General features: G+C 50.4%; 1 protein-coding gene across 1 annotated transcript in view; it reads right to left on the reverse strand.

The window, feature by feature from the left end:
- The window catches only part of ccdc92 (coiled-coil domain containing 92), a gene marked incomplete at both ends in the record, with an annotated part of 15,483 nt that extends 1,343 nt beyond the window's left edge, over window positions 1–14,140 (reverse strand). Inside the window, 2 exons of the mRNA XM_083644936.1 lie at window positions 7,951–7,992; window positions 14,005–14,140. Coding sequence (XP_083501062.1) covers window positions 7,951–7,992; window positions 14,005–14,140 — 178 coding nt within the window. The remainder of the gene's footprint in view (window positions 1–7,950; window positions 7,993–14,004) is intronic.
- Window positions 14,141–14,403: the final 263 nt, after the last annotated feature.

The following is a 14,403-nucleotide window of genomic DNA, read 5'->3' on the forward strand; positions in this document are numbered from 1 at the left end:
AAAACAAACATTTTGGAAGGATTATTCGCTGTAATTATTATTTGAAGTGTCCATAAAACTAATGCCACCGCAGATTTTTTGTTGTGGACTCGACTGTGATCTATTTGTCAACTTTACTGCAACGTGAGTAGGCTGGCTATGTGACCAATTGAGAGCATGAGGTAATTAAAAGAAATCAGACAGCGAGTCTGAAACCGTATCTGCAAGCCGTGTGCGCACCTGCTGCACTACTACGTTTAGTAGCCTACTACTGCAACATGGCCAATTGAGAGCGCATGAGGTAATTAAAAGAAATGGGGAAGAATAAGAAGTGTTTCTGTAGCCTACCTCTACCTGCTACCTCCATTTGAAGACCTTGGATTAATTCAATTCAATTCAATTCAATTCAATTCAATTTATTGTTGTCCACAATGTGGAAATTTGTCTTTGGCTTCACAGGTTTGCTTGCACACATGAAAAGTACAGTACACAGCACAGGAAATGATAGGGTACATAATACAACATATAACAAGACAACAATTGAAGAAAGACCGACATGAAAGCAGCTGCGCAACTCATCCAGAGCAGTACAACTGTTGTCGCGCACGGCAGCATGTGAGTGTGTGTGTGTGTGTGTGTGTGTGTGTGTGTGTGTGTGAGTGTGTGTGAGTGTGTGAGAGAGAGGGGGCGAGAGAAACAGAGTTATTAGCTACTTTGCACACCTTGGAGAGCTCTGCTGTGCTCCTCCTGAGTCCAGAGACATTTTGGCGTTGCGGGCTGCTGGGTTGGGCTGGGTTGGGAATTTTCAGATATTTTAACGGGCTGGGCGGGGCGGGCTGGCTCCAATGACGGGTTGGGTTGGGGGCGGGCCTTAAAAAACCCTGACCCGCGCATCACTAACACCCACAGACACACAATTATGGGCAAAGATGCAGACAGACCCAGACACGGTTAAATGGTAAATGGCCTGCATTTATATAGCGCTTTTATCCAAAGCACTTTACAATCAGTAGCTACATTCACCCATTCACACACCGATGGCGGCAGGTTACCACGCAGGGTGCTGGCACACCAACGGGAGCAATTTGGGGTTCAGTGTCTTCTTGCCCAAGGACACTTCAACATGCAGACTAGAGGAGGCGGGAATTGAACCACCGACCTCTTTTATCCAAAGCGATTAGTGGACGACCCGCTCTACCTCCTGAGCTACAGCCGACACATATCTCTAAAGCAGACCAGCAGGCCATTAGTACATTAAGGGCAGACACCGAGCATGGCAGTCTGTCAGCTGATGTGAGAGGGCAGACATGCTGGGATCGTATGGACCCTCATCTGCAGTGGGCAGACATGCTGTGATCGTATGGACACTCATCTGCAGTGGGCAGAGAGCTCCTCCTCCTCTCTCATATTTCAGCTGGCAGACAGCAAGGGCACAGCTCTCCTCTGACCTTCATCTAGACTACACGTACAGGCTTAGGGCCGACTAGACTACACGTACAGGCTTAGGGCCGACGAGACTACACGTACAGGCTTAGGGCCGACGAGACTACACGTACAGGCTTAGGGCCGACTAGACTACACGTACAGGCTTAGGGCCGACTAAACTACACGTACAGGCTTAGGGCCGACTAGACTACACGTACAGGCTTAGGGCCGACGAGACTACACGTACAGGCTTAGGGCCAACGAGACTACACGTACAGGCTTAGGGCCGACTAGACTACACATACAGGCTTAGGGCCGACTAGACTACACGTACAGGCTTAGGGCCGACGAGACTACACGTACAGGCTTAGGGCCGACTAGACTACACGTACAGGCTTAGGGCCGACTAGACTACACGTACAGGCTTAGGGCCGACTAGACTACACGTACAGGCTTAGGGCCGACTAGACTACACGTACAGGCTTAGGGCCGACGAGACTACACGTACAGGCTTAGGGCCGACGAGACTACACGTACAGGCTTAGGGCCGACTAGACTACACGTACAGGCTTAGGGCCGACTAGACTACACGTACAGGCTTAGGGCCGACTAGACTACACGTACAGGCTTAGGGCCGACTAGACTACACGTACAGGCTTAGGGCCGACGAGACTACACGTACAGGCTTAGGGCTGACGAGACTACACGTACAGGCTTAGGGCCGACTAGACTACACGTACAGGCTTAGGGCTGACTAGACTACACGTACAGGCTTAGGGCTGACTAGACTACACGTACAGGCTTAGGGCTGACTAGACTACACGTACAGGCTTAGGGCTGACTAGACTACACGTACAGGCTTAGGGCTGACTAGACTACACGTACAGGCTTAGGGCTGACTAGACTACACATACAGGCTTAGGGCCGACTAGACTACACGTACAGGCTTAGGGCTGACGAGACTACACGTACAGGCTTAGGGCTGACTAGACTACACGTACAGGCTTAGGGCTGACGAGACTACACGTACAGGCTTAGGGCTGACTAGACTACACATACAGGCTTAGGGCTGACTAGACTACACGTACAGGCTTAGGGCTGACTAGACTACACGTACAGGCTTAGGGCTGACTAGACTACACGTACAGGCTTAGGGCTGACTAGACTACACGTACAAGCTTAGGGCTGACTAGACTACACGTACAGGCTTAGGGCTGACTAGACTACACGTACAGGCTTAGGGCTGACTAGACTACACGTACAGGCTTAGGGCTGACTAGACTACACGTACAGGCTTAGGGCTGACTAGACTACACGTACAGGCTTAGGGCTGACTAGACTACACGTACAGGCTTAGGGCTGACTAGACTACACGTACAGGCTTAGGGCTGACTAGACTACACGTACAGGCTTAGGGCTGACTAGACTACACGTACAGGCTTAGGGCTGACTAGACTACACGTACAGGCTTAGGGCTGACTAGACTACACGTACAGGCTTAGGGCTGACTAGACTACACGTACAGGCTTAGGGCTGACTAGACTACACGTACAGGCTTAGGGCTGACTAGACTACACGTACAGGCTTAGGGCTGACTAGACTACACGTACAGGCTTAGGGCTGACTAGACTACACGTACAGGCTTAGGGCTGACTAGACTACACGTACAGGCTTAGGGCTGACTAGACTACACGTACAGGCTTAGGGCTGACTAGACTACACGTACAGGCTTAGGGCTGTGTTATGTTGTCGTGAGCCCTGTAGGTTGTCCACCTTGTCTGGTCAACAGCACCATTTCCTGGTTCTGACTGTCTGCTATTAAAGAGAGGGATGGGGAGGGGGCGGGGCAGTCGTAGATGAGCAGCTGAGCCAGAGATGGTCTATATTAGAGATACACCACCACAATGGTAGCACAGAAATGGTACCACTAGCATCTGTCATAATCTGAGATCACGTACACTCCTCCCATTGACTCCAATAGACTCGCTCAGGACCTGCCACAAGTCTCCTAAGTGGGCGTGGCCGTGGAAAACCATGGGCAAAACCCATGTGACACAAATACAGGAAGTGACTTGAAGATGGTGTGTCTTGCTTTGATATCCCACTGTCTGTGCATCAGTGCAGTGACACATCATCTAATGTCCTGCCCTGCCGTCTCTGAGTCTCACATTAACCTGATAGTGCCTCTGGACTCCCTGACCACATGGAGAGCCAGACCAGGGGCAGGGGAGTGGACTGTACCAGCCACACCAGGGGCAGGCGAGTGGACTGTACCAGCCACACCAGGGGCAGGGGAGTGGACTGTACCAGCCAGACCAGGGGCAGGGGTGTGGACTGTACCAGCCACACCAGGGGCAGGGGAGTGGACTGTACCAGCCAGACCAGGGGCAGGGGAGTGGACTGTACCATCCAGACCAGGGGCAGGGGTGTGGACTGTACCAGCCACACCAGGGGCAGGGGAGTGGACTGTACCAGCCAGACCAGGGGCAGGGGTGTGGACTGTACCAGCCACACCAGGGGCAGGGGAGTGGACTGTACCAGCCAGACCAGGGGCAGGGGTGTGGACTGTACCAGCCACACCAGGGGCAGGGGAGTGGACTGTACCAGCCACACCAGGGGCAGGGGAGTGGACTGTACCAGCCACACCAGGGGCAGGGGTGTGGACTGTACCAGCCACACCAAGGGCTGGGGTGTGGACTGTACCAGCCAGACCAGGGGCAGGGGAGTGGACTGTACCATCCAGACCAGGGGCAGGGGAGTGGACTGTACCAGCCACACCAGGGGCAGGGGAGTGGACTGTATCAGCCAGACCAGGGGCAGGGGAGTGGACTGTACCAGCCAGACCAGGGGCAGGGGAGTGGACTGTACCAGCCAGACCAGGGGCAGGGGTGTGGACTGTACCAGCCAGACCAGGGGCAGGGGAGTGGACTGTACCAGCCAGACCAGGGGCAGGGGTGTGGACTGTACCAGCCAGACCAGGGGCAGGGGAGTGGACTGTACCATCCAGACCAGGGGCAGGGGAGTGGACTGTACCATCCAGACCAGGGGCAGGGGAGGGAGTGGACTGTACCAGCCAGACCATGGACAGCAGAGCTGGGTGTGAATCAGCCCAGTGTTGTGGCTGCATGTCAGGGCCATGGTAACGTGGGGGGTGGGGGGTGTTTCCAGCGTACAGCCTGGGCACTGGCACAGCCCTTTGCTTCTCAACAGACACTTACAGTATTTATTGCCTTGACTGTTTTAGGGTTGAGACTGCCTTTGTGCACAGGTTTTAACTGGTTGTGTAAAAGAAGACCAAGGCATATTGTGAGTTGTTACTACTCTATTCACCTTATGCTCCAACACAGGCGTCAGCCAGTGACTTCCTATTGTGCTGACACTTCCTGTGACAGTACAGTACCAGTGAGCAGGTAAAACAGAACACTTCCTGTGACAGTACAGTACCAGTGAGCAGGTAAAACAGAACACTTCCTGTGACAGTACAGTACCAGTGAGCAGGTCAAACAGACGGTGTTTTGAACAGGAAGTCATAACACAACTGGCTCAAGTGGGCGGGGCTACATAAGGTGAATATGGATCTCATGAACAAAGTGGATGGAAATATCCAAATGAAAGAGTTTGTAGAAACAAATGAAGCATGCCTCTATGGATCTAGTCTCATTTACCGCAGCACAACAGCTTTCTCGTCAGTATTGGAGCATGCGTAAAACAATGCTGTCGAAATTGTTCCGTATATAATTTTTTAATTATTATTATTAGGGGTCCAAGCACGAAGTGCGTGGATCCCTATTGTATCTGTTCCGTTTATTATTATTCTCCGCTAAAACAGTATGCACGTCAAAAACGGTAAGGGGTACAGTAGCCAGACTTTGCACATAGGTTGGAAATGTGCCCCACTACTCAGAGACAAAAAATTACCCATATTGACCAGATGGTGGCGCTATAACAGACCATTTCACGTATTGGCCCATAACTGTTGAACCGTGAGGAGTAGAATCAAAATTCCACATCTGCTGGATTCCCTGGATCAATGCGCATCTATCCATATAGACCACGCCCATTTAAGTCTGCTAGATTTTCCGCCATCTTGTACTTTCTCAAAAAAAAAAAAAATGAACTCGTCCTAGGCCATTTGCCCGAATGAGCCCAAACTTTTTGTGTGTCATCTCTGGACTTCCCTGATTTAAAAACTTAGAAAGAATTTGGATACGTGAAACCGTCTTGAAATGATAAATGTTTAAACTTTTGATAAACGAACTCGTCCTAGGCCATTTGCCCGAATGAGCCCAAACTTTTCTGTGTCATCTCTGGACTTCCCTGATCTAAAGACTTACAAAGAATTTGGATACGTGAAACCGTCTTGAAATGATAAATGTTTAAACTTTGACACTATGTCATCACCGATGACAGTCTTGTGACATCACTGATGATGTCATCTATGATGTCATCTATGATGTCATCTATGATGTCATCCTTCCTCTACATAACATCGCGCACACACACACACACACACACACACATGCACACATGCACACATGCACACACACACACACATGCACACACATATACACCTATACACACACACACACACGCCCCACACACACACACACACACATACACACACACACACACACACACACACACACACACACACACATATACACATACACACACACACACACACACACACACACACACACACATATACTCACACATATACACACACATATATACACACACACATATACACACTTACACACATATACACTAACACTACTATTACTACTGCTACTACTGCTTGAACCCGGTCAGGTCACCAAATCTCAACCAAACTTTGTGCACTTGTGCACATACCAACTCTGACTAAATGTGCAATTCAGTGTCTATATCATCTGACATACACCCCCCAAGTCACCGGAAGCTTGGACCCCGCATCGCCGCTTGCGGCTATATTTATTTTTATTATTATTATTCATGATTTTTACCACAATTTCTCCCCAATTGTGCTTGACTAGCATCAAAACTCAGCCGCCCGTATCATTACCAGAACCCCTTCCACTCAGCATATCACTCCCGTTCTTCAACAGCTCCACTGGATCCCTGTTAAATACCGGATTGACTACAAAATTCTGCTTCTCACCTTCAAGGACCTTCACAATCTTGCACCTCCATATCTCTCTGAACTCCTTCACACCTACACTCCCTCCCGTGCTCTCCGATCCTCCTCTGCTTTCCAACTCTCCATACCTTCTGCCCGGCTGACCACCATGGGGTCCAGAGCCTTCAGCCGCTCTGCCCCCCATCTCTGGAACTCCCTCCCACAAAACACCCGACACCTTGACTCTCTCTCCATCTTCAAATCACACCTGAAAACACACCTTTTTAAACTGGCCTATTCTCTCTACTAATTATTTGACTTAATTGTTGTTTTTAAATTATATTCTGTATTTGTATTTTATGCCTTGATTCTTGCTGCTTGTTTTAAGCATGTCTGTACGGTGTCCTTGAGAGCCTTGAAAGGTCGCCCATAAATAAAATGCATTATTATTATTATTATTATTACCATGCTTCCTCCGACAACATGCGCAGTTGCCAGCTGCTTCTTTTCACCCAACAGCCGAGAGCTTCACCGGCAGGACGACGTCTATCAATTGAATAAGATGGGCTGAGGATTGCATCTCTACTTTCTGCAGACGATGTGGTCCTGATGGTCTGGGACCTTCAGCACTCACTGGATCTGAGTGTGAAGCGGCTGGGATGAAGATCAGCACCTCTAAATCGGAGGTCATGATGGTTCTCAGCAGGAAACGGGTGGATTGTCTACTGCAGGTAGAGAATGAGTCCTTACCCCAAGTGAAGGAGTTCAAGTCTCTCAGGGTCTTGTTCTCAAGTGAGGGAACGATGGAGGGGGAGATGGGCTGGAGTATTGGAGCAGCGGGAGCACTATTGCGTTTGCTTTACTGCACCTTTGTGACGAGAAGAGAGCTGAACCAGAAGACAAAGCTCTCGATGATCTACCGGTGGAGCTTCGTTCCTAACCCCACCTATGGTCATGAAGGATGGGTCATGACCGAAAGCACAAGATTGCGGATACAAGCGGCCGAAATGGGTTTTCTCAGGAGGGTGGCTGGCATCTCACTTAGGGACAAGGTGAGAAGCTCAGTCATCCATGAGCGACTCGACAGCCGCTGCTCCTTCGTGTAGAAAGGAGCCAGTTGAGGTGGTTCGGTAAGAATGCCACCTGGTCGCCTCTCTAGGGAGGTGTTCCAGGCACGTCCAGCTGGGAGGAGACCACGGGGCAGACCGAGGTGTAGGTGGAGAGGTTATATCACCTCGTACCACATTATACAACAGTGATTTCCAGATGAAACCACAGAAAGAGGACTCACACTCTGACACCAGAGTTCAGCATGGATAACAGTCATTCAATCTCTGCCTGATACATGAATGTAATTCTGTGGCTAATAACTGTAACCTGTGAATGCTAAAGTTAAAACGTGTGTGTGTGAGGTAGTGTGTGTGAAGCAGGTCTGTGGCAGGGCTCACCTGAGGGATCAGAGCTTCTCACGGTCAGCTCATAGGTCAGGTCTGTGAAGAGAGGAGAGGGTCAGAGGTCAGCATCAGATGAGGGTACCACAGGGGCGTGGCTAGCAAACAGCATGCTCCTCACACAGGCTAACAAGCAGCATGCTCCTCAGACAGGCTAGCAAGCAGCATGCTCCTCACACAGGCTAACAAGCAGCACACTCCTCACACAGGCTAACAAGCAGCACGCTCCTCACACAGACTAACAAGCAGCACGCTCCTCACACAGGCTAACAAGCAGCACGCTCCTCACACAGACTAACAAGCAGCATGCTCCTCACACAGGCTAACAAGCAGCATGCTCCTCACACAGACTAACAAGCAGCATGCTCCTCACACAGGCTAGCAAACAGCATGCTCCTCACACAGACTAACAAGCAGCATGCTCCTCACACAGGCTAACAAGCAGCATGCTCCTCACACAGGCTAACAAACAGCACGCTCCTCACACAGGCTAACAAGCAGCATGCTCCTCACACAGGCTAACAAACAGCACGCTCCTCACACAGACTAACAAGCAGCATGCTCCTCACACAGGCTAACAAGCAGCATGCTCCTCACACAGGCTAACAAGCAGCATGCTCCTCACACAGACTAACAAGCAGCATGCTCCTCACACAGGCTAGCAAACAGCACGCTCCTCACACAGGCTAGCAAACAGCATGCTCCTCACACAGGCTAGCAAGCAGCATGCTCCTCACACAGGTTAACAAGCAGCATGCTCCTCACACAGGCTAGCAAGCAGCATGCTCCTCACACAGGTTAACAAGCAGCACGCTCCTCACACAGGCTAGCAAGCAGCATGCTCCTCACACAGACTAGCAAGCAGCACTCTCCTCACACAGGCTAGCAAGCAGCATGCTCCTCACACAGACTAACAAGCAGCATGCTCCTCACACAGACTAACAAGCAGCATGCTCCTCACACAGACTAGCAAGCAGCACTCTCCTCACACAGACTAGCAAGCAGCACTCTCCTCACACAGACTAACAAGCAGCATGCTCCTCACACAGACTAGCAAGCAGCACTCTCCTCACACAGACTAGCAAGCAGCACGCTCCTCACACAGACTAGCAAGCAGCATGCTCCTCACACAGACTAACAAGCAGCATGCTCCTCACACAGGCTAACAAGCAGCATGCTCCTCACACAGACTAACAAGCAGCATGCTCCTCACACAGGCTAGCAAACAGCACGCTCCTCACACAGGCTAACAAGCAGCATGCTCCTCACACAGGCTAGCAAACAGCACGCTCCTCACACAGGCTAACAAGCAGCATGCTCCTCACACAGACTAACAAGCAGCATGCTCCTCACACAGACTAGCAAGCAGCACTCTCCTCACACAGACTAGCAAGCAGCACTCTCCTCACACAGACTAACAAGCAGCATGCTCCTCACACAGACTAGCAAGCAGCACTCTCCTCACACAGACTAGCAAGCAGCACGCTCCTCACACAGAATAGCAAGCAGCATGCTCCTCACACAGACTAACAAGCAGCATGCTCCTCACACAGGCTAACAAGCAGCATGCTCCTCACACAGACTAACAAGCAGCATGCTCCTCACACAGGCTAGCAAACAGCACGCTCCTCACACAGGCTAACAAGCAGCATGCTCCTCACACAGGCTAGCAAACAGCACGCTCCTCACACAGGCTAGCAAACAGCACGCTCCTCACACAGGCTAACAAGCAGCACGCTCCTCAGACAGGCTAACAAGCAGCATGCTCCTCACACAGGCTAGCAAGCAGCACGCTCCTCACACAGGCTAGCAAACAGCACGCTCCTCACACAGGCTAGCAAGCAGCATGCTCCTCAGACAGGCTAGCAAGCAGCATGCTCCTCACACAGGCTAACAAGCAGCATGCTCCTCACACAGGCTAGCAAACAGCATGCTCCTCACACAGGCTAGCAAACAGCATGCTCCTCACACAGGTTAGCAAGCAGCATGCTCCTCACACAGGCTAACAAACAGCATGCTCCTCACACAGGTTAACAAGCAGCATGCTCCTCACACAGGTTAGCAAGCAGCATGCTCCTCACACAGGCTAACAAACAGCATGCTCCTCACACAGGCTAACAAACAGCATGCTCCTCACACAGGCTAACAAGCAGCATGCTCCTCACACAGGTTAGCAAGCAGCACTCTCCTCACACAGGCTAGCAAGCAGCATGCTCCTCACACAGGTTAGCAAGCAGCATGCTCCTCACACAGGTTAGCAAGCAGCATGCTCCTCACACAGGCTCGCAAGCAGCATGCTCCTCACACAGGCTAACAAGCAGCATGCTCCTCACACAGGCTAGCAAGCAGCATGCTCCTCACACAGGCTAGCAAGCAGCATGCTCCTCACACAGGCTAACAAGCAGCATGCTCCTCACACAGGCTAACAAACAGCATGCTCCTCACACAGGCTAACAAGCAGCATGCTCCTCACACAGGTTAGCAAGCAGCACTCTCCTCACACAGGTTAGCAAGCAGCATGCTCCTCACACAGGCTAACAAACAGCATGCTCCTCACACATGTTAACAAGCAGCATGCTCCTCACACAGGTTAGCAAGCAGCATGCTCCTCACACAGGCTAACAAACAGCATGCTCCTCACACAGGCTAACAAACAGCATGCTCCTCACACAGGCTAACAAGCAGCATGCTCCTCACACAGGTTAGCAAGCAGCACTCTCCTCACACAGGCTAGCAAGCAGCATGCTCCTCACACAGGTTAGCAAGCAGCATGCTCCTCACACAGGTTAGCAAGCAGCATGCTCCTCACACAGGCTCGCAAGCAGCATGCTCCTCACACAGGCTAACAAGCAGCATGCTCCTCACACAGGCTAGCAAGCAGCATGCTCCTCACACAGGCTAGCAAGCAGCATGCTCCTCACACAGGCTAACAAGCAGCATGCTCCTCACACAGGCTAACAAACAGCATGCTCCTCACACAGGCTAACAAGCAGCATGCTCCTCACACAGGTTAGCAAGCAGCACTCTCCTCACACAGGCTAGCAAGCAGCATGCTCCTCACACAGGTTAGCAAGCAGCATGCTCCTCACACAGGTTAGCAAGCAGCATGCTCCTCACACAGGCTCGCAAGCAGCATGCTCCTCACACAGGCTAACAAGCAGCATGCTCCTCACACAGGCTAACAAGCAGCATGCTCCTCACACAGGCTAGCAAGCAGCATGGTCCTCACACAGGCTAACAAGCAGCATGCTCCTCACACAGGCTAACAAGCAGCATGCTCCTCACACAGGCTAACAAGCAACACGCTCCTCACACAGGCTAGCAAGCAGCACGCTTCTCACACAGACTAACAAGCAGCATGCTCCTCACACAGGCTAACAAGCAGCATGCCCCTCACACAGGCTAACAAGCAACACGCTCCTCACACAGGCTAGCAAGCAGCATGCTCCTCACACAGGCTAGCAAGCAGCACGCTTCTCACACAGACTAACAAGCAGCATGCCCCTCACACAGGCTAACAAACAGCACACTCCTCACACAGGTTAGCAAACAGCATGCTCCTCACACAGGTTAGCAAACAGCACGCTCCTCACACAGGCTAGCAAGCAGCACGCTCCTCACACAGGCTAGCAAGCAGCACGCTTCTCACACAGGCTAACAAGCAGCACGCTTCTCACACAGGCTAACAAGCAGCACGCTTCTCACACAGGCTAACAAGCAGCACGCTTCTCACACAGGCTAGCAAGCAGCACGCTCCTCACACAGGCTAGCAAGCAGCACTCTCCTCACACAGGCTAGCAAGCAGCACGCTTCTCACACAGGCTAGCAAGCAGCATGCTCCTCACACAGGCTAACAAGCAGCACTCTCCTCACAGGCTAACAAGCAGCACGCTCCTCACACAGGCTAACAAGCAGCACGCTTCTCACACAGGCTAGCAAACAGCACGCTCCTCAGACAGGCTAGCAAGCAGCATGCTCCTCAGACAGGCTAGCAAGCAGCACGCTCCTCAGACAGGCTAGCAAACAGCATGCTCCTCAGACAGGCTAGCAAGCAGCATGCTCCTCAGACAGCCTAGCAAACAGCACGCTCCTCAGACAGGCTAGCAAACAGCACGCTCCTCAGACAGGCTAGCAAGTAGCATGCTCAGATGTTGCAATGTTAATATCGGTTATCATTATCAGCCAAATTCTTCACATTGATATGAAATAATGCAGTAAATCTATGATTTATGGGCTTTTCCAAAGGCTTTGCAAATAAAGAAATGCATAACTTTTTCAAATTCAGTGTTAACATGTGTTTTTCAGTATGTACAAAATGTGATGATCATAAAAATTTGGTTTTATACAGATCATATCGACATCGGTAAATATCGGTTATCGGCCATAACAGCAATGTTAATATCGGTTATCGGCATCGGCCAAAATTTTCATATCGGTGCATCCCTACTTGTTTGGGAACAACAGTGTCAGTGCTGCTCTTTCTATCTGGTGGGCTGCTCTCTAAACAAGATTAGTGACAATTCCAGGTCAGCTTAGTGAAACAGAGAGAAATCTGGGCTAAAGCAGAGTATTATATCTTTGTTAGAGTTGGGGAACCACCCCTCTGTGCTTCCCTGTATAGCAGAGCATGAACCACCCATCTGTGCTTCTCTGTATGACAGATCATGAACCACCTCTCTGTGTTTCCCTGTATGACAGATCATGAACCACCTCTCTGTGTTTCTCTGTATAGCAGAGCATGAACCACCTCTCTGTGTTTCTCTGTATAGCAGAGCATGAACCACCCCTCTGTGTTTCTCTGTATGACAGATCATGAACCACCCCTCTGTGCTTCTCTGTATGACAGATCATGAACCACCCCTCTGTGTTTCTCTGTATAGCAGATCATGAACCACCCCTCTGTGTTTCTCTGTATAGCAGATCATGAACCACCTCTCTGTGCTTCTCTGTATAGCAGAGCATGAACCACCCCTCTGTGTTTCTCTGTATAGCAGATCATGAACCACCTCTCTGTGCTTCTCTGTATAGCAGAGCATGAACCACCCCTCTGTGCTTCTCTGTATGACAGAGCATGAACCACCCCTCTGTGTTTCTCTGTATGACAGATCATGAACCACCCCTCTGTGCTTCCCTGTATAGCAGAGCATGAACCACCTCTCTGTGTTTCTCTGTATGACAGATCATGAACCACCCCTCTGTGCTTCCCTGTATAGCAGAGCATGAACCACCTCTCTGTGTTTCTCTGTATGACAGATCATGAACCACCCCTCTGTGCTTCCCTGTATGGCAGATCATGAACCACCCCTCTGTGCTTCCCTGTATGGCAGATCATGAACCACCTCTCTGTGCTTCTCTGTATGACAGAGCATGAACCACCTCTCTGTGTTTCTCTGTATGAGAGATCATGAACCACCTCTCTGTGTTTCTCTGTATAGCAGATCATGAACCAACTCTGTGTTTCTCTGTATGACAGATCATGAACCACCCCTCTGTGCTTCTCTGTATGACAGAGCATGAACCACCCCTCTGTGTTTCTCTGTATGACAGATCATGAACCACCCCTCTGTGCTTCCCTGTATAGCAGAGCATGAACCACCCCTCTGTGCTTCTCTGTATGACAGATCATGAACCACCCCTCTGTGCTTCCCTGTATGGCAGATCATGAACCACCCCTCTGTGTTTCTCTGTATGACAGAGCAGATCACTCCAGGACAAATCCCCTCTCTAATGATATGAAAATGGGTTTTTCTTAGTATTCTATATCATACTAACTCTAGGATTAGACTTCTTGGTGTTTTAAGAGATAATTTGTTTGTATAATGTGTTTAATTGTGCTGCTAATTTAATGGCACTTTTTTTTTTTCTGTGTAGACGCATCTTTGCTGATTGACGAGAGAAGAAACACTGCAGTTGGAGTATTATTTGATAGCATTTATCATCACAGCATAGTGCACTGGTGTTTTCAGATGTTCTGTACGTTTTCCTAATATATCCTCTGTAGGAGATTTCTTTATGCGTTAGTTTTGACAACAGGATTCCGGGCATCTTCACCTGTGCAGTGCTGTTGTAACCTGCGGATCTCTGCATGGAGCCCTTTCAGTGTGCTGGCGTGGTCTTGCTGGAGGAAGAGCAGGTTCTTCTGGGCACTGTGCAGCTGATTCTCCAGGTTGACGTCGGCTGATGCCATGGCTGCCTATGTTCTTCAGACACACACCAGCCTTTACCACCGGTCTTCTGCACACAGAGATGACAGGAAGGGAGAAGGAGAGACAGAGAGTAGAAACAAAATCAGGCCGTTAATTCTCACCCTTTCACCCATAAACATTATGGGCTGTGCTCCAGCTTGGCTGGGTCTGCTTTAGATGACAGACTGAAATCATCATGATTAGATCACGAGAGTCTGCTTGAGATGACAGACTGAAATCATCACGATTAGATCACGAGAGTCTG

The sequence above is a fragment of the Poromitra crassiceps genome (assembly GCF_964638095.1).
Source record: "Poromitra crassiceps genome assembly, chromosome: 10".
Taxonomy (NCBI): domain Eukaryota; kingdom Metazoa; phylum Chordata; class Actinopteri; order Beryciformes; family Melamphaidae; genus Poromitra; species Poromitra crassiceps.